This window comes from Xyrauchen texanus, chromosome 18, assembly GCF_025860055.1.
Source record: "Xyrauchen texanus isolate HMW12.3.18 chromosome 18, RBS_HiC_50CHRs, whole genome shotgun sequence".
NCBI classification, from domain to species: Eukaryota; Metazoa; Chordata; class Actinopteri; order Cypriniformes; family Catostomidae; genus Xyrauchen; species Xyrauchen texanus.
Genome location: NC_068293.1, coordinates 14,776,157 through 14,798,261, shown reverse-complemented (window position 1 = coordinate 14,798,261; position 22,105 = coordinate 14,776,157). Strand labels below are relative to the sequence as shown.

Genomic DNA, 22,105 nt, shown 5'->3' with positions numbered 1-22,105 from the left:
GTTTCTTTCTCCTTTAACTCTACTACGCTAATAAACCTGGGCACTCAGCCCCAAGGCTTCCCCTGGCCTCCACCTACACCGTCTCTTCTGCCTCCTAGCAGCCCCTCTAATGCTCCTTAGCCCCTGGCGCTCCTGCAGATGCAGAGCTATAAAGACAGCCTGTCGATCACTGCCTCGCGGCTGGGCCCTTTATATAGCCCAGGCTAGGTCCAGCGGGAGCATCCATGTGTCCTTTCAGCTGATCATCATGCTGTGACAGGTAAAACTTTCAGGAGGATGAGATCTGAAGGACATCGGGGACAGAGAGGAAAGCTGGATCTGACAGAGCAGATGGAGGACTGCTCCTTTCTAGCTAAAGATAGATGATGTAGCTGGGGGCAGTGTGTTTATTTTTAATTATAAAACTGATAATTCTAAGTCTGAAATTCTGACTAGAATTGGAGACACGTTCAAAGCAATTGTAAAATAGTAAAAATATGCCAGTGACCGCATCAGTTGAATTGTACATTAGTATAAAGTTGCTGCAGGCAACTATAAATAGCCAGCAGCAAGGCTAATGAACAATATTAAAAGTGTGTGAATTGTTTACTGGGATTCATCCCTTGTTTATTATTAAGCCAATGAGAAATCTATGCCATTGAGGGCCTGATTGGGCCTGAGATGAGTGCCTCAGTTGTGCCTAACAACACCTCATAACCATGGTAAAATCACTGTAGCAAACAGGTGAGGTCTTACCAGGTAAATCACAACCCAGTATCTCAAGCCTCATTCCGATGCCGGCAGGGGACCACCTCTCCGGATACACCCGGATAAACTGGGCCACGTTTTCGTCGAAGCGGCGGATCTCTGGGGTGTCGTAGTGTGTGTTTCCCTCAAAAATCTGTAGTAGAAAGATCACAAAAGTACATTAGCATATCTATGTGATTGAGAGAGAAAAGCTAGTGGATATTCTTTAGATTTCTGAATCTCTGCTGGCACAGGGATGGAGCTCCTGAGCTCAGGTTATAATTAGCACAAATATGGATGATTTCACTGGAATGTTATCAAAAGCTTGCAGTATAACTTAATTCTGCTCTCAGACTGGAAGATTGGGAATCTAGAAGAATCTAGAAGTGAAATGCTGAGTTGCTAAAATGAGCAAGATAGAAGAATTAAATGAGTCTGTTAATAATCTGATTCTGGTGAACTGTTGGTCAAAAAGTTGGTCTACTGGTAGTCCAGCTGAGAACCCATTTAGACCCACTTTATCCAGCTTGGAACAAAATGACCATAAATGACTTAAACCAGCTAGAAACCTAAAGCTATTTTTCACCAGGGTTGATTTGAAAGTGCAATTTGGTGTGTGCAGTAAATCACAAGCCTGGGTTTGGTTCTCACTTTTGGGAGATTGGTCTTTGGGTCAATAATGTAGCTCCAGTCTTTTCCGTTCAAGCTATGGGACAGTTTATACTTCCGCACGAAGGCTCGGTTCTCCGCACTGGTACTGCCGTCCACCCCACGGGCCCCTTGTGTAATGATACCCCGTACGGTTTTGGGGACTCCCAGGTCCACCTGCAGCCATTCCTCCCCGGCCACAGGCTGCGTGGGACTGGGGAACCACCCTGAACGGCTGGCCACCAGCCGGGCTGCACCTGTGGCCCCGTGGATGTCCCTCATGGAGGAGGCTGAGATCTGGGAATCGGGCAGGAGGCCAGACAGCATTCCCTGCATCTCCGAGCATGGAGCATCTGTACAGAGGTGGGGAGAGGAGGATAGACAGATGAGTAATGGTGAAGCAGAGAGGAATTGACACTTTAAGGCTGTAGAAATAAATGTTTCATGTTGTAATGTCATAAGAGAGGCCTAAAGAGTAAATAATAAATAAACAGAGTGGGAGTGTTTGTGTGTGCGCAGACATATGTGCTTGTGTGTGGGATTTATTACAGGAAGTATTATGTGTTCTAGGTTCGCCTCTATAGAGTTAAAAGCAAGCCCACTCAGCTCCAAACATCCCGAATACAAAGGTACCAGAAATAAATGATTGATTTTGGCCTATAGCTTAAACACAGAACAAAAGAGGAAGAAAAACAGAGGGAGGGAAAATGGATTCAGACTGGGGCATCTGCTTCAAGCCCATTTTAACAATCTCAGTTGAATTACACCCAGAGGTACACCCACACTCTGCGAGAAAATGCTGTAAAACACAGACTGAGGCTAACAGTACAAACGTGATCGATGACTTCATGGGCATCTTTATGGGCTTGGCACAGCCAGATATCCCGCAGCCCCAGCATCACTCTTATATTCACAAGACAGGAAGGGCAGCGACATGCCACACTGAAAGCGGCTCGTACTGGGCTGGATGCCTGCAGGGGACCCGACCACCCCCAGTGGTCGGTTCATGCATAGTTTGTGTCAGTGTTGAAAAAGACCCTGTCTCTAAAAGAACATTTGTCTGGCTCAGTGTCAACGAAAATAGGAGAAAATCACTGTTTAATAGCATAATGATGAAGTGTGATGTCTCTGATAACATTGATAGCAGTGTAAAAGCAGTTCACCTCTCTCATCTGCTCCAGGACATGCTAACAGAATTAGATGACTGCTATCTCCATAAATAGCCAAACTCAATCAGGTCCCTAAAGAGCTCTGATAAATACAGTTCTGAGATTGGTAGACAGGGACACAGTGGGCTTCTGGAAAAATATTTGTCACATACAGTGTCTGCTACCCTGCTCTGTGTACGAAAGTTCATTCGAAAGTTAAAAAGTTTGAACACAGCTGTGTGTGCGAAAGAGGTGTATAACTAGTTAGTTATTTAATACTGTATTATTTTACGTTCAGCACAAAACTTGAGTTCCCTTAAAAGGATAGTTCTTCTGCTGAACACAAATGAAGATTTTTAGAAGACTATTTAATCTCTGTAGGTCCATACAATGCAAGTGAATGGTTATAAGACGTTTGTAGCTCCAAAAATCACATACATGAAACATAAAAGTAATCCATATGACTCAAGTTGTTAAATCTATCAAAAGCGATATAATGGGTGTTGGTGAGAAACAGAGCAAAATTTAGGTCCTTTCCCCCTCTAAATCCCCACTGACACTTTCACTTTTAGATCTGAAAGTCACATCTGGTGACTGTTTAGTTTCACTTTCACATCTGAAAGTGAAAGTGGAGATTTAGAGCAAAGAAATAAATAAATATTGTTCAGCTTCTTACCCATATTGGCTCTGAAGATATGGATTTAACCACTGGAGTCATATGGATTACTTTTATGTTTCATGTATGTGATTTTTGGAGCTACAAATGTCTGATAACCATTCACTTGTATGGACCTACAGAGCTGAAATATTTTTCAAAAAGTCTTGCTCTGCAGAAGAAAGATAGTCATACACATCTGGGATTGCATGAGGGTGAGTAGATGCTAAGATAATTTTCATTATTGGGTGAACTATTGCTTTAAGTGCTGGAGGACCAAATTAAATACAAAACATGTAAATGTTTTGATGCAAAAATACTTTATCCTATCCCAACTTAAGGTGCAGAAATAACTATAAGTAAGCTATTTGTATTTTGATTTCTCTGAAAAGTGTAAACAGTGGCTCAATCAAAACATTACTCTGTTAGTTGGGGAAATCCAACGTGCCCAACTTTGCAAAACTGGCTCAACCAATGGCGTGATTTTGGGGTGGGCTGTCTGGTCCGGCCAATGCCAGACAGTTGTAGAGTGTTCATTATTTTTGCTTTTTCCATTTGGACTTCCATAGAGGCACAGAAACTGTGTGTGGTGTGAGTTTTACTGACCCGTGATTTGACAGCCGTAAAGTTCCAACCGCAAAGCGATTCCATTCTTCCATGTCTGTGGACGGACGCGGACAAACCGAGCTAAGACAGGCTGAGGGATCCGGTTCAAGACCACCTCTGAGGGGTCTGCATTAGCATGGAAAATCTAAGGAGATGGGGAGAGAGAGAGAGAAAAAGATATTTATTAGTATTCAGGCGGTGGTTTTGCAAGGACTGCTCATTCTGCAAAAACAAACTTACCCTGCAAACAAATTCTCACACAGTAAGAGGATCTTTACTGGGGTAAAGTGAGATTTTAACTTTAATCACTGTTAAAATAAACAATCCCCTACAAACACACGCAAGCACTCACATCGTAAACCAGAACCAGTAAGAGGCCACAGAAATTGGACTGAATTAATTGTCACTTCTTGGGCTTGAATGTCCATATATATATATATATATATATATATATATATATATATATACACACATACACACACACTGTATGTATATTTACACATGAACAAATAAAATGAGATGCAACCACTTGTTTTTGGGTGTGTCCCAAGGGACTTTACATGCCATCGTTTACATGAGTTGGGCGGATCAATAGTATTTCAACAAGCAATTCCAAGGCTATCACAGAAATGTGTCATATTGCTTCAGACAACAATCATTTTGGATTGTTAATATGGACAAGATGACAAGCTCTGATAGCACATCTCAATCTCTCCTCCTTTCTCAGACATATGAGTCTTTGTCAAGGCATTTGTCTCCAGAGAGATGAAGTGGGAAAGAGGAGAAGGACCAGAAGATGGCAAGTCCTCCATCAGTGCGCACGCACACACACACGCGGATAGAGTTGCACCAGCTGTGTTGAGTACGTAAAGTTGAGACGTAAAGTTCACAGGGCTTAGTAACTACGTTAGTTTGTAACTAAGTCAGAGCTTAATTTAGTTGCACCACCTGTTCTTAAGGTAAGACTTAACAAGTAGGTCATAAGCTCTCCCCCTAAAAGTAATGCATAGTTGCACAATGACATTTACCTGTATTGATCCAATAAGCAGCCTTCAAAATTGTACACAGAAGTGTTAAGCTGTGAATTTCAGTTTTATCTTATTAAGGTTATTAATAAGATTATTAATGTTCAAAACTTTTTTCTCACATAACTTTTAGCTGTAATAAATACAATTCCCAATAGATTTCATTAATGATAGGCTACTTAGCTTATATAAATAACAATATTCAATAACTGTTTCTAAAATGAATAAGGGATAATAAATAAATACTAATACAATAGGCTGTAATTATTATTATTTTATATATTTCGTATACAGTATGTTGAAACTTGACACCGTACACAGGGAAGATCACCGTTAGATCAGTTTCATGCTAAAGAAGTACATTTTTTATATAGAACAGAGCAAAAAGAAAAAAAACAAACACTTTCCAAGTGCAAAATGCAAGAACATACTGCCTATATCAATAACATAACTTATTTAAATCTTAGTTACTCACCAGTTAACCAAAAACCTTATTAGTAACTGTCTGTTTAATGATGTGAGAACAATAGTGAGACCATCCTTAATGCAAGGCACTTAAACAATAAAAATCCATGTGTTTCCTCGGTGGAACAGATCTAACAAAATGACAAAAAAAACTGTTTAAGACTGACTAGGACAGTCTTGAAGCTGCAGGCGAAAAACAATCCTGCTCATATGGATACAACTGCTAAATAACCCTATTGTTAAAGGGCCAAACATACTTTAATAAAATTATACTGCTTCAAAATACAATAATAAACGAAATACTATTTCATGGCAGGTACATTTTCTCTATTTATTCGCAATTTCAGGTGTGGCTAAAACACATATTTGTTCCGTGCTTGGAAAATGTGACAGTGTGTGAGAAGAGAGAAAAATGTTTTAGTAAATAAAGGGGGCGTGTTGTCTATTGTCAGTAGGAAGATGCAGACATGCACTATATAAATCTGCTTTTGTTTAATGACCTCATGATGGAATGTGACCTTGCCCCATCTCTGCCTGTGAAGTTTTACAACACAGCACAGTATGTGAGAGCCGAGTGATGCGGATGTGTAGGCATGTTTATATGGTTTACGAGGACAATTTTTTTGGTTACAAACTGGTAATTACAAGGGTATTATGATATAAATGTGGTTTATGAGGACAGTTCTAGTGTCCCCATAATTTAAATAGCTTAAAAACATATTAAACAATGTTTTATTGAAAATGTAAAAATGCAGAGCGTTTTTTGTGAGGGTTAGGTTTAGGAGATGTATTAGGTTTAGGGGATAGAATCTATAGTTTGTATAGTATAAACATCATTATGTCTATGGAAAGTCCTCGTAATGATAGGTAGACCAACGTGTGTGTGTGTGTGTGTGTGTGTGTGTGTGTGTGTGTGTGTGTGTGAACTGGTGGTAAGCAACGTGTAATACATCACTTCTTCAATATGTGGGAGAGTCCTATTTCTCACAATTCACTGACATAACCTGCCACACACACTCTAAGAAAAACATAGCCACATCAAGAAGCCTGTGAAATGTTCCAAATCTGTGCCGTTGGTCATAGGGAATATTCACTGTCTTCCCAGAGGAAATGAATAGGCCACCTTACAACCAGCATACACACTCACAAAAACCACATGTTGAATCATAAATAAAGGAATACACACACAATATGCTCTGTAATAATATCTAGTATCACTGTCACTGATTAACCCTTATACTAAGTATACTCAAGGTTAGAGATTTTTTAAAACCCCCGAAATTTTTTGGTTGGTATTTTTAGATTTACATTAAAGGTGAAGTGCAAATCATTTGTAGGAACCAGAATATCATAGGATTGGACACTTTTTACTTGGGCCAGTAAGCAACAAACTAACTACTACAAGAAACTACCCAGAACATCCTAGTAACCATCCAGCAATGCCTTCACCCAAGCAACCACATAATGCCAGCATCACTCTAGAATCGAGGTGGCAAGTATTGCACGAGCCAGCTCCAGCCACTTGTATAAATATCTAGTTTTTATTGACTGTTGTCCATGGACTGGGAGTTTCCCTGCCCTGTTTATGGATTGTTCAACCTGGTTAATCCAAACCAGCATTAAACTGGGGAGCCATGAGCCCCTTATAACCTACAAACAGGTGTGTGTGTCACACTGGATTTGGGACAGAATGTCCACTGGTCATTATGATTGATGTTCCAAGCACAAAGAAGAGAGTATTAACCATGAAGATGTCAAAATGATAAAAATAGAAAAATGTGTGAAAAACCTAACAGACGTTACAGGATTAAACAGTCCATTTACAGTAAGGACTTTAGGGAGCAGGCTGAGATGAGGATGAAGAACTTTGATTTCCCTCTGGTCCTCTAAGACAGAGGAAGATGGGAAGTAAGAAGGATGACAGAAATGTCATAAAGTCCTGGGCTCTAACAGAAGCAATAAATCTATAGTGGGAGGTGGAGTTACACTGACACAGGTTTAATCACCCCAAATCACCATTATGGAACATTTTATTTAGGCAGCAGCTCTACATGCTACATAAATACCACTCCGCACAGGAGACACAACTAGTAATTGTTTTTAATAGAGTTTGGTGTTAGCATGTTGCTAAGATAATGATGCAATAGTCTAATGAATGTAAAAATATGTAGCATACAAACATATTTGGTAAAATACATTTGTAATTACTTTGTATTGAAAAGTACAGATCAGAAATATAAGTTTGAATGAAGTATTGGTTTATTTATAATCAACAAGCCCATTTTTTTCATATCTTGCCTTCTCTGTGAAGGATTCATTCAATTGAGGCAAATTGGGGTAAATGTAAATGAGAAAGCAAAATATTTTGGAACATCCTTCACTTTGGGATCGTACATATGATGCTTTGAAATGCTGCCTCTGTAGACAGACCACAAGGAATACAGCAATAGCTTTCAGATGACGATATTAGTTATATTAAATGCATGCCTTGTTATTCCTTTTTTCTCTCTTTCCCTGTCTCTTTCTTTCTCTTTACTCACACACCTGCTAATGTTTTCTTTGCATCCCTGTGCCACATTGGCCCCTGACTGTTGCTGTGTTGACAGACACACAGGTGCTGGTAATGACACACTCCCACACAGTGAAAGAGGAGAAGTGCTGTCAAGTCTGCTGTTATGGACCGTTCTACTGATACAAGGCCACCCTCAAACTCATTCACTCTATTGGCTCACTCCATTCTCATGTCTTTTCTCTCTCTCTCTCTCTCTCTCTCTCTCTCTCTCTCTCTCTCTCTCTCTCTCTCTCTCTCTCTCTCTCTCTCTCTCTCTCTCTCTCTCTCTCTCTCTCTCTCTCTCTCTCTCTCTCTCTCTCTCTCTCTCTCTCTCTCTCTCTCTCTCTCTCTCTCTCTCTCTCTCTCTCTCTCTCTCTCTCTCTCTCTCTCTCTCTCTCTCTCTCTCTCTCTCTCTCTCTCTCTCTCTCTCTCTCTCTCTCTCTCTCTCTCTCTCTCTCTCTCTCTCTCTCTCTCTGCAGTCTAGGCTTTATCTATGACTGATGCGTTGTCTGTGTGTGCATGCGTGCCTGTAGCCGGGGTTGTAACAAATGGATACAAGACATCAGCCATCATGTGAAGGTTTATGTTCAATTGCAATCATGAATCATGCATTTGCATGCTTTACTTATCACAATCCCTCTTACACTGCTGCTAGTATTTCCCAGCAGGCAGTCAATGGGGGGGGATCAGGTATGTGTCACCTGTCTCAGGTGATTGCTGTTCAATACATGAAGGTGAGTCTGAGTGCATTTGAATACACACACTTATACAACCTAGTGTTAAACTGTGATGAGGAGGAGGGTGGGGCCGGGCCGTGAGGACAAATGGCCGGCCCTGAATCGGGCTAATCAGAATCACAGCAGAAGAACCAGGAAAGGTGCAGCAACTGAATGGATACACACCATCAGTACAGCTGGCACAGCTCAGCAAGAGAGAGAGGGAAAGAGGCAGGCACAGGGCAATAGCTGCAGGCCTTCCTTTTTTCCCCTATCTTTGTGATATTGAGAACTCATCTCATTCATCCTCGCTTGGTCTCTCCCAGACTCTGACTCTGTAACCACATGTGAAAAATGACTCACGAAAACTGTTACGGAGCTGTTGTCAGCAGGAAACACCAGATTTTTTTCAGATGTACTACAAGAAACATTAGATTCAAATTTAAATATTTTCTGAACGAAAAGTAAAGAGAAGTTTAAATTTACATTAGCACAAATAACCTTGCTTGTGGTCATTTAGTCTGCATTTCTCAGCAAGGCCTAATGCACAGATGCAATATTTAAACTTTTGTATTTTTTCCCCATTAGTTTGTATTCACTAACAACAAAACCATCTGTGTTTACCTTAATACCTTGTTTCTATCTTAAATATTCCAACATGTTTTTTTGGCTGTATACACAAATGCAAAAAGATCCAATCTGTGCCAGATATTGTTACAAACCATACTGGTTGACACTGTAAATGCAGCCTTAGCGCAGCTGTTCTGTACAGCAGGATGGAAAAGGATTAATGCTTATGTGAATTATTGAAAAACTATGTCTGCCAGTCCAAGGATTAAGTGGTACATCGGATTCCTAAGAAAACTTGTCAGCACAGGAACATTTGTGTATTTGTAACAATATATTCAAGAGGTGAAATGGAGACCTCAGTGTTGGCCAATAAGGCTAATAACGCCCCAAAGCGAACCATCCATCCATCCATTTTCTACAGCCATTTATCCTATGTAGGATCATGGGTAGGGCTGGAGCCCATCCCAGCTGTCTCAGGCCGAAGGTGGGGAAACACCCTTGACAAGAGGCCAGTCCATACAGGGCTAACACACATGGACAAACACATTCACACTCTCACCTACGGGCAATTTAGAGTCTCCAATTCACTTGACCTGCATGTCTTTGAACTGTGGGGGAACCAGAGCAAATGGAGGAAACGTGCATACTCCACACAAAAAAAGCCCAGGTTGAGACAGGACTCAAACGGTGAGGCGGCTGTTCTACCTATTGAGCTACCATGCCATCCTCCAAAGTGAACCCTCTAAGGCAGTGTTTCCCCGGACAGCATGGAAAGAACAATGCCATGGTTCTTCCATTAAAATGTTTTTGGCGGCCACCCAAGTGAAATTTAAGACTAATTTAATGGCTAATTTAATGTAATGATAATCTCACATTCAGCGATTTATACGTGCTAAAGGCTTCTCGTCTGCAGTGCTATATTTTTGTGGTGTAATTAAAAGCTTGTTTTCCCCATGAGTGTAACAGAACAGCTTGAATCAATGATATGCTCTGCTCTAATCTACTGTATCTCTGGCACCCACAAGTGCATCAACGGCCATTTGAACTCTCAAACAGGCAGCCCCGACATTATAACAGCAATAAGGTGGAATAGAGCAACACTGTGCAATGCTCCAAAAAAAACACATCACTCTTACAAAACTGTTTCAGAATTTTACAGTATTAAGAGTAACTGTGATATTTTGACCAAAAATATTTTAGTTTCATATTAAATGATCTATTAGGTAGAATCTTTACTATTTTTCAGAAATACTATAATCTATTGTTATTATTATTATTAGAAAGACTAGCTACATTAATGAGGAGCCATCATGGTCTTACCTTTGCTTATATATCACTGCATAAGGGGCTTTAAAGTCTCGACCTCCAAGACTAGATAAGGGGCTCATATAAATAAATGCTAAGTGCAAATAGCCCATCTTGTTTTTTTTTTTTTTTACACCAACTCCACCCACCACTTCTCAGACCAAACTCGAGACAGTCACGACAGATTTATTTGGGGTCATCTACTGATCAAATGAAGGTGGACATATTTTAATTTTTCACGATGGGGCAGAGACATTAAACTGGTGTGTTCACACTTGGCAGGTTTTGTTAGATTAAAACGAACTCTGGTACGTTTGCTCTGTTAGCGCAGTTAATTTGAACAAGTGTGAACGCTGCCATCCGAACCTTGGTGGGCACCAAACAAACTCTGGTGCGGTTTGAATGATATATGAACACACCATAGACGTCTAAACGGCCCAATAACAGGAAGTAATACTGGCCTCAAGCATACCTGGTTCTTCTCATCATAGGAGCTATGTTGCCCATTACAGTTCAGTACAGGCGTCGGAACCGCCGTCAGCCGTCCTTACAGCATATCTTCATTTGTGTATGCAACGGAGGAATTCCTGCCGGTGTTTTGAATGCTTTACAAATTTGATTAGCTCTTTGTATGTTCGCAGCTGGTAAAAATACCACCATATATATATATATATATATATAGAAATCCAACGAGCGCATTTAGCCCAACAGCGAGCATTGTTTTGGATGTTTGGCAAGTTATGTCGCAAAATATGTCATAAAAGCTGTCCAATCAGGTTGTGTATCCTTATAACTTTTGTTTTGTAGCTTTAGGTTTGGTGTTAAAAATGCCAGTGTGAACGCTAAACGAACCAGGACTAAATGTATCATTTTCTTTTTTGAGAAAATGGTCAGAGCATACTTATTAACAGATGCTTTCTCTGGTAATATAACAGAGAGAGAGAGAGAGAGAGAGAGAGTGGTCTTATACAGTAGATGTGGACACTATCTTCCACAACACCTCACTTTTTATGCTGGGTTACGGAAAGCCACACAGTCAAAGCAAGGTCACAGGAGGTAAAAGAGGTGCTGTGACAGACTGGACAGAGCTATGTTCCCCAGTCTGTCTGTCTTTTTGTCTTTCATCTCATCCCCCATCTCTTTCTGCTTTGCATTGGCTTGCTGCCATACTTTTTCCCATAGCCTGATGGGGCCGCTGGGAAAAGTGGTCAGCATTCACAGCTCTGCTTGAGTCATTACTCTCCCCCCTCCATCTTTCTCTGCCCTTCTCCTGCTCTCTCCCACACCTCAACGCCCCAGATGAAGATGTTGACAGAGCAGGCTGGCTCTGGTTGGTTGCAGGCCAGACTGGACCCAGCCTCAGTAGAGGAGAAAAACAGAGAGAGATACAGCTGGAATAAGAAATAGAGAGCAAGTGCTAGAAAGGACCGATAGGGCTAAACACTGTGACTCACAAACTACAGAAGAGGCACAAAATCTCAAAGGGTTTAATGATGTTTGTACACAAACAACTCTTCTTTCTCTTTTCCCCTGGTCCTTTTCCTATCTTTTATTTTTTCAAATCAGTCTCTGCACATTCTCCTTACACTTTTCTATATGTGGGTAGTTAACAAAAAACATGTCCATGTTATAAGTGTATATATTTTTAGATTCTGTAACTGATCAATTTCACCTAATTTTTTGCAGTTCGCTTCAGTAGTTCACATAGCAGTCATATTAAAAATGGATGCTCCAATTGATTAGCCAAAAATCGATATCGGACGATATACACGTCCTATGGCTCGTTCATGTTGCAAAAGACAAGCGTCTCCATTAAGACATCAGCAGCACTGTCATGGCATCACTGAGTGTGGGGAATACTGGCATAGTGTTGTAAAACAACAAACTTGATTCAGCGGTTAAGAATGATGCGGTGGGAGAGGTATGGCGAATATGAAAAGTTTGTGCACTGTACTGTTAATGTGGCATTTCACACGTGACAAGGCAAAGGGATAACAGCACGAGCTGCGAAATGGCCCTTATTATCATTCATGGTGACAGCTTCTCAGGCAGCGACGGGCATAGACATCTCAATAATAATGTGAGTTACAAGATGTGGTGTAATTCAAACATCTTTATTAAATATCTCCCGATTACACCACATTAACAACAGTAGCACATGTAGAGTGCAGAAACAGGCGCTCTTTCTCCGCTTTCCTGTCATCTCTTGCCCTCGTGAGAACTATAAATACAATCATCCAACTAAATGAAAAGGCAGGAAAGAAATTTATAAATATAATTCATACAGTTTTAAGATACCATAATATAATGTATTAAATATAATGCAAAAATTAAATAGAAATAGGTAAATAATAAGGAATAAAATTAAGGAATAATAATAATTATATGAATTAATGACAATGAATCAATAACCAAAAACACCTATGGGTTATCAGTTTGTCTTCAGTTAGATGCTCAGCTTCTTTTATAGGCTCTCTATCTTAATATAGATTAAAATTCAATTAGTGACAGTGTGCAGAATGCTTACATATAGCCGACAGAGATCCTGATAAAAGGTGAAATGATTGGGAACGGTATCGGCCGATCAGATGAAAAGATCGTTGACCGTATCGGCTGTAAAAATCCTGATCGGAGCACCCCTAATTATTAAATAATTATGTTATGCATACCGTATACTGTAAAATAATATACATAATTGTAAATGTGGTGTTTTGGTGAAAGGCCATTCACTGAGTGGCATTTAGCACTGTGTCTAATGGGCCTGTGACATTGTTTTCTGTATGTGTTATGAATTTCAAATACTGGCTGTCAAATGATAATCTCTCTGAAAGTTATTAGGAATAAATCAAAAACTTTAGGAGAACAATTCTACATGTTGAAATCTCTGAAAATCTGTTTATTATAAATGTAAATATATAAAACACAACTCATTAGTGTGAAAGCTCAGCTTGTGGATTACAATGGCTGGAAGACTAAATCAATTTCAGAGGGAGAGAATTTGTGTAGAATGTTGATTTAGTTCTCTGCTTTCCTCTTAATTCACAGTTTGCATCTGAAATTAAGTTGAAGTTTAATGTTAACACACTTTATCCTATGACAGTTTAATGTGAAGAGACAACTACAAGCAAGCCATTTGTAGGTTGAATCCTTGAGCGACATGTCAACTGCATCAATCAATGGCGTGAGTTTGTGTCGAGACTACCTGTATTCTGAACAATGGACATATTTGGACAGGGAGAGTGTTTGGGAAGCCTGTTTGGAAATGTTAAAAATGTAATGGCATAGAAAATACACACTGCTGTTCCAAATCAGAACAGAGTAATTAGAAGAACAGGTGATACATTTATGACCCTCAGAGGTGAAAATCCTTCCTCTAATACCACCATTTGTTATAGTCAATGAAAAACATATTTACACTACTTCACTACCATGTTTCCGTTTGTGCTTGAGAACTGGTTTCCTCGTTTCAATGAGCACCTTCCACCGTCACACAGTCTGGCTGCCTTTTATGTAGATGACTCGTCTGAAAGACCATTTATTCTCTGTGACATCACAAAAGGTTAAATGCTCCAGAAGAACAGAGGATTTCTCCTTGGATCTTGCGGCAGTCTCCCATTATTTCTTATTATATCATATTATCCCTGCACTTAATATGAAATGGAGCAATGCACAGACATGGACGGAGCTGTCAAATTTCTGTTTTGAAGTCTGAGCTGATGTTATCTCCCATGAAAATTCTTATTTTTACACGTTAGCACACATACCATATGCTCTCACCCTATATAAACCCCTTAACAGAGTCTTGATAATTTTATTAAACAAGCAAGGAATCCAGCAGACCTTTTGTAATGGAAAGGGATTGAGACCATTTGACTTTATCACAATTTGAAACAGTACGTTTGTGAAAACAGCAAAAATACCATTATGTTGATGTCTTTATCATATACATTTTCAGGAAGGATAGAATGTCTCCAAATGACACATTTTTGGTATTGAGTGTATATGCATGTGTTGCTTTGTACTGTATGTGTGAGTGCTGTGCTAGGTTTTTAATGAAATACTGGTTTCTAAGGAAGTCTGTGGCTCTGTTCCAAAACCTACTGAGCTAGACAGCATTTTAAGGCATCATAGGCACGCTCCTGATGTGAAGCCTGTTCCAAAAGGTAGGCTGCAAATTACTTTTGGGTAGGTTGGGTAAGTTTCGCCAAAATATCTTTGGATACAGCAATACAGTTCTTTCAGTTCATTCAAACAGTTCTTTCACAATTTCAGGAATCAGCATTTATGCATTTTAAAAACTATTTTTAAATGTATATTTGAAGTCAAAGAATGATCTCTAATATTCTGGGTGGGCCTGGGTCTAATTAAGTGGCTATGCCACTGCTTATACGGTTACAGCATTGCATGTTTTCTCAATGGAAAAGGCAATAACAAAGTGCAGTCAAAAGAAATGCTGATTATAAATAAAGTTACATTTCATTAAAAGCATTGATTAAAAGAGCTATGTATACTTAAACATTGACTATTTTATGCTTATTATTGTATTGCATTGTCAAATCATTCTATTATGAGGTTCAGTTTAGGTTAGGATGTACTAACATAGGTTAGCCGCACACGTATCTGTGTGTGTGTGTGTGTGTGTGTGTGTGTTCTTATCAGAACTGTGCAGCTCTGGTTGAATGAGTGAGCTGCAGGTAATCTGGTTTTGAACTGTGAGTACTGCCAAAGAAGGGAGTTTGAGAAGAAATTAAGCTCAATGCTGCTGATATGATTCTGTGGCTAGCTGATCATATGCAAGCATGCGTCACCCCTAGCAACCCGCACCAAAAGCCAAGGCCTGTCTAGTCAGGTGAGTATATAACTCCAGAACACGACTGCTATTTTCTTTCTGTTCTTCTTCACAGAAACAGACTGAACCTAGCCTGGTTGACTTTCACCTCTATCCCTGCTCACAATGTACTTGGATCCACTCAACCCTGCATAAGGACCATTATCACCCACGAAGGCAACATCATCATTCATTTCTACATCCCTGCTGACAAACTCGGTCTACATGGCTTTCCCCTCATTCACTCTCCGTTGGCATTGTCTTCAATATAAAAGGCCCATTTGGGGTAAATTAACATTACCTTGTGTGTTCACCTCATTCAAACCACCACAACACTTTCTACACCATAAACACCTTACAAAGAGACTATCAACCACCAGGCAACAGTGATTTCTTCAGAAGATCTTCCTGTTTGTCCCTAAACACAAAGACAGACAAACACACACATCTGTCAGTGATCTCTGCAACCAAGAAACACACAGACCTGACGACGGCATGATGTGCTACTATCAATCTAAATGATCACCACACATCCGGAATAATAATAACCTAGCTGACTCTGAGCCTGTTCACATAGACACCTATGTGAATTTTTTTTACAGCATTACAAATTTACATTTTCATTCAATGCAGACACATTATTTCCTGTTAATCTATATTGCGGTATTTGGCTATATTAAACGCCATGCCTGAAACCATTCAGACAGACAGTTTATCTGCAGGGCTGGACAATCTTGCGAGATAGCTGCCAACATGAAAATATGTTTCTTCCAGGCGTATGAATAAATAGTAGATTATTAAATGGTACAGTTCATAAATAGACACAGATTGGTCAAGCATATCTCCCATTCCGATACAGAGAGACTTCTTAACAAAGCTTATCAGAACTGAAACTAAAGCTACAAATACACAGCACATTAAGTGAGGACTAAGCTTGGAGATTTTCTGGGAGATTAAAGCACAGGCTATTCCAGCAGGGGGTCCAGGACTAAAGACCCTAATGACAGTTGGTGGTGGCTAGGACGTATCTGGTTGGCAATTCTCAATTTCTTCCAAAATCATCATAGTAACATCAGAGCTTTCAGATGTTGCCCTGTCAAGCAATCAGCCTCAAATAGGATTTACACGGGTTTTGTTAATAATAAAAAAAGATTAGATGCATGTGCCACACAGGAGGGAGCCTTATGACATTTTCACTCATTTGAACTTTTTACTTAATGCACATTTCTGGTCTTATCGTGAACGATTCTTCAATGCACATCATTCCAAATTTAAAATAGCCTTTGTCCCCTTTAATCAAAATGTAATAATTTGCTCTTCCTCTTTTTAGCTGACATCACCTAGGCCATACAGGCTATTGGATAATGTTAACAAATATCCAAAAGGCTATTAAGGCATTGTTTTAGCAAATTCTTATTTAGGTTTGACTTAATTAGTTTCATGATCTGATCAATGGAAAAATCAAGTACTGCCATACAGTATATTTTTTCTCATTATAATATATATTTTTTCACTCAGAAATACATTACAAGACAGAAGTATTTTGCGAACAGGGTTTAACATTTAAGAGTCTTATGGGGATGCCAGCACACCATCATCCCATGCTGGGCACCAGCATCCAACATATAACATATGCTACAGGAGTGACTGAAAACAGAAAACACCATTTTCAAACAAACCCACCACAGCCTCACTACAAGACCAAAACACACCATGCTGGTCTAAGAGGTCAAAAGATATAAGACCGGAATAGAGGAACATTACAGTTAAACAAAGGTCCCTGCAACTTTTTTCTCTCTTGTTAAAGCTGGCTAGCAAGTTTATTAGTTGTACATGTGTAGCTCTGCCTGCTACACACAGTTGAGAGAGAACCAACCACCTGCTATTTCTCTCTTCAGTTTATACAATCCCACATATTCCCAAACGTGGCATTCCCACATGATCCTACCTTGTGGTTCTTGCCATAGCGGTAGATCATCCAGTCCTCTCCATTAGTGCTGACCTCCAGTTTAAAGGTAGTGACAAAGTAGGACTTGTGTGTCTCCTTGGAGACAGCGCCCTGGGTGGCGATGCCCGTCAGGACCTTCAGGAAATGCAGGTCCACCTGAGGATGAAGAGGAGAGAGGGATAAGAAATGAGGAGGGGAAGAGAGATCTTAGATATACATGATCAGACAAAAAAAAAAAAAATAGCAACAACAAAAAAATTACTTTGACATTTTTTATAAGACATGACTGAGGCGTGACAGTGCAAGGCATACTTTATATTAGTTTTCATGTTGCCTGGGAACTGAATCTATGACTTTGGCATTGCTAGCATTATTCTCTACCAAATAAGCTAAAGAAACCAGTTGCTAAGGTTATTTTATAGTGTGTCTCTATAGGTGGTTTCTAGGGTTTTCTGGGTTGTTTCCAACAGCAATAGTCAAAAGGCAGGGCTCCAAACTAAAATAATTACTTAGGATCCATTGGGGCCTAAACTGAAATATTAAGGAGCCAAATGGCTGTTTTTAGTCGCCAAATCACAGAATTGCTCGATTTAGATTGTTGTTTAGAAACAAGATAAAAAGCTGAAGAAAAAGACAGCTTACCCTTTAATCAGAGGTTTAATAAACATTATTTATAGTTTAAATAAATTTGCATTACCTTTTGGCTCATAAATGTTCACACTCCTTTCATAATTTATATAAATGTAAGATTTTTTTTTATTTAGTACTGCTCTTTAGAATCTACATCATAGATATTTACATATAGTATGCATATAGTAGTTTGTTGTCTTCTTGAGCATCAATGAATGTTTGCACTTTGTGTAATAGTTTTTTTACAAGTCAGAAGCTTGATTATTTAGATCTATATATCTATATGATTTAAACTGCTAACCTGAGTTCCTGAGTCCAAACCCTCAAAAGAGTCATTTGTTCACGACTCTTGTGCTGGGTTTGTTGTTGCGTGTGGTGCAGCGAGCTCTTTCAGCAGAACAGGTCAAAAGCGGCGAGACACACTGGTGGATGCTCTAAAGATGTATTCAATAACTCATAAGATAATATCTTAAGAAACGCACACAACCCGATTGTTGCCAATGGTGACTAGATTTTTAATTATTGTCGCAATCAATAATTTTTATTTTAGTCGCAGTCTGGAGCCCTGAAAAGAGCCCATCCACAAGTCTCTGTCACTAGATATGACTCAGGTCCCTCCATCAATGTAAGTGTATGGGATTTTTCTGGCTTTTTTATTGTCCAATAATTTTCCTTAGCAAGCCACATGACATTAGTCATCATTTATGTTCATAGCACAAATGGTAAGAGATGTATTACATGCCGAGATTTAATACTTTGGGTTAGGGGTTTGTTCAAATCCCTTCCCTTAGCAAGCACCACTACAAATAGGATATTGTGAGAATGATGGGAGAGTCAACTGAGAGGAAGCAGAAGGAGGGATGAGAGAGGAATGTTCAAGAGAGAGGAGCTGAAAGATGGATAGAGCTGTGGGAATATGAGTCTCACCATCCCTACAGATCAGCAAAGGTGTTATCAGAGACTTAAGCTCAATCACCTCAGCTCTGATCGATACTAACCCTCCCTCTCTGCACACAGATTATCACCCCTGCTTACTTTAATACCCCCCCACACACACACACACACACGGTGATGATGATGATTACAGTACGATAGCTGCCTCTCTACTGCTCCGCCTCGACTGCAGCAAGGTCTTTAATCAGGCATGCAGCACCAGTCCTTGAGGGCTGTTACCCATGATCCTTGGCTCTCTCCCGCTCAGCAGGATGTCATCCGAACATGAGCGGGAAAACTGCAGCGTTTGTTATCTGTCAGAGAGACTGGTGTGGCTTTCACACACAGATACAAGCACGCACACACGCACTACCTTCTGTAAAGCTGCTTAGGGCCAAAGAGAAACACACCTAGACAAAAAAAAAAAAAAACCAATAGAACCCAGGACTGCTGCTAACTATTTATTCCTAGGAAAGGACCCTCAATCAATCAAATGGCTGTTACCATCAGTGCGGGCTGTGCATCATCAGCTCCTGTGCCCAGAGAAGAGAGAGAGAGAGAAAGAGAGATGCAGCCCACCACATTTGAGATGGAAGGGTAGAATACATCAGTCCCTGATGAATTGTATAAACAGAGAGGGGGAGAAATAGCGAGAAAGACAATGGCTGAATCAATGGGAAAAGGAGCACACACAATAAGATCTTATTAACTGTTATAGGAATATTACAAGTATAAATAAGGCTGCACTCTCATATAGCATTTGTACAGTAGTATAATTTTGATTACTATAGAAATTTATTTAAACTCGTCTCTCAGTTAAAAAAAAATTATAATACAAATCGCAGTTACAATAATGCACTTACAATGGAAATAAATGGGGCAAGTGTTCCAGAGTTTAAAAGCAGAAATGTTAAGCTTGTATTGTTTGTTAAAGCATTTGCATGAATTATCTATAAATGATTCAAAAACCTATTTATTTATTTTTTATATTATTTTATTTATTTTGTCCCCTTTTCTCCCCAATTTGGCATGCCCTGTTCCCAATGCGCTCTAGGTCCTCATGGTGGCGTAGTGACTCACCTCAATCCGGGTGGCGGAGGACGAATCTCAGTTGCCTCCGCGTCTGAGACAGTCAATCCGCGCATCTTATCACGTAACCTGCGGAGCGCGTTACCGTGGAGACCTAGCGCATGCGGAGTCTCACGCTATTCTGCGCGGTATCCATGCACAACTCACTATACGCCACATTACCACATTATAGTGACCACAAGGATGTTAACCCAAACTGACTCTACCCACCCTAGCAACCATTTGGTTGCTTAGGAAGCCTGACTGGAGTCACTCAGCATGCCCTGGATTCGAACTTGCAGCTCCAGGTGTGGTCAGTGTCTTTACTTGCTGAGGTACCCAGGCCCTCCTATTAAATAAACCTATTTATTAATGGGACTGTAAAGTTGTCTAAAGCATCTTTTCTAAGTGGATAAACGTATGTCTTCTGACATCCTTAAGCATACTATGCAGAATTACTGGATTTACATGGTTATGACATGATTACAACTTTACACAGAGAAGGAGAGTAAGCAGTTTTATCACACTATTTTTATACCAACATGGATTATGTTTGAGTCTTGTGGCTTTCAAAACAACATGTATTTTAATGTGACCTCGTGAAAGAGACAGATACTGATCCTGCAAATTCACTCTCTCGCTGACATACTGGGTGTCTTATGTGCATTTGCCGCAGTTTCGCAATGCAATTATGAATCGAGATGTATCAAATCATGCCATATGATTCGCAATGTGTATCGTATTATGTGGATATCAACTACAACAAACTCTGTCCTTACACACACACACACACACACACACACACACACACACACACACACACACACACACACACACACACACACACACACACACACACACACACACACACACACACACACACACACACACACACACACACACACACACACACACACACACACACACACACACACACACGTTTGGTATAAAGTATGGTCCTCGGGCATGTTGGCATTTATAACAGCTGTTGTCAAGATGGATGTCTGGGCTGTGGACCCTGAGAGTGATGGTCTGTTGTCAGGTGTTAACACAACACAACAGCTGTGAGTTCTACCAGAAGCCTACAACTCAGCAACATCCTGACACAAATACGACAAGCCAATAAAAGGTAATACCAAAGGTAATGTGTGTCAATCCAAAGCCGTGGTCTGGCACCTAATCTGAGTGACTCAGAATATGAATTTTGATCACACAAAAATCAAATTTCTTGAGACTTCGAAACATAGAATTTCATGCCTTTTAAAATTTTAGCCAAAGTATATTAAATGGGGAATGAAGAGACAGCTCATGAAGCTACAAGCACAAAACATGGTCTATGCAAGTATGCAAACTCACCCACTTCAAGCTACTCCAAGCTTGATTTTGCTTTCTGACACAACACAAGAACACATAGCTATAGAGAACATTTGCATAAAGCATCCACTTCTACAGCTAGTTTTCTCTTTCAGGTAAAATACTGTTGCGGCAGATCAATGGTTTCAAAACAATCTTGATGAACAAGTTCATTAGCTGATATTTTTAAAGCTAGCTACCTGAATAATAAAACTACCGGTTTGAACACTACCGGCAGACATTTCAAGGTAACTTTATTATCCCGTTGAGTTGTAAGGTTCGTTCCCTCCACAGTAATGCAAGAGTGCACGCTAAGTATGTTTAAGGGAAAGCACACAAGCACCGTGCTAACCGAGCATTTGCATCTGTGTTTGCATATTTACATGGCCATCATTGTTGTGGACACAATAAAGATTAAATATGCCAGAAAAGGAGATGGAAATGTGCAAGTAAGAGATGTATAGAGAAATAAAACCATGCCTGGATGTATTCCTTGTTGCTGTCCTCATTGGGCGTCCATGCGTTGTCCTCAAAATTAAGGCGAGCCTGTCTTGGAGACCAACGGCCATCATAGAAGGTTGACGATGCAGAGATCTGGTCATCGCTGATCTTGCCTGACTCCATGCCAAGAGCACTACTGCAGTGGAAGTCTGAGGAACACACAGAAAGATTTCTCTGAATGTAGATTTGAAAGAACAAAGAGATGCAAGTAAAAAGCACGACAGTGTTGGGGCAAGTATAAAGAAAGAAGGAACACTTACTGTCATTGACCTCCTTGAGTGTCATGTTGTAGCGGGCCGAGAAGCCATCTTTGGCTACGGCCATGTCTGTGTGAAAGGATAGAGAAAGGATACCCGTAGATGATTGTATTTCAGCTGGGATTTTGGTACCGCAATGTCGTCCAATTAAAGGGCCAACTGCAAAACACAG

At 40.0% G+C, this 22,105-nt stretch overlaps 1 protein-coding gene across 3 annotated transcripts in view; it reads right to left on the bottom strand.

Moving 5' to 3' along the window:
• The window catches only part of LOC127658566 (neuropilin-2-like), a 96,281-nt gene that overhangs the window by 35,601 nt on the left and 38,575 nt on the right, over positions 1-22,105 (bottom strand). For all 3 annotated transcript variants that reach the window (XR_007972406.1, XR_007972407.1, XM_052147925.1), the window contains exons 5-10: positions 21,937-22,092; positions 21,656-21,825; positions 17,192-17,347; positions 3,784-3,928; positions 1,378-1,727; positions 736-880 (exon numbers count right to left, since the gene is read on the bottom strand). Coding sequence is in view for 1 of the 3 variants with exons in the window: in XM_052147925.1 (XP_052003885.1) it covers positions 736-880; positions 1,378-1,727; positions 3,784-3,928; positions 17,192-17,347; positions 21,656-21,825; positions 21,937-22,092 (1,122 nt within the window). In the remaining 2 variants the exon portion in view is untranslated. The remainder of the gene's footprint in view (positions 1-735; positions 881-1,377; positions 1,728-3,783; positions 3,929-17,191; positions 17,348-21,655; positions 21,826-21,936; positions 22,093-22,105) is intronic.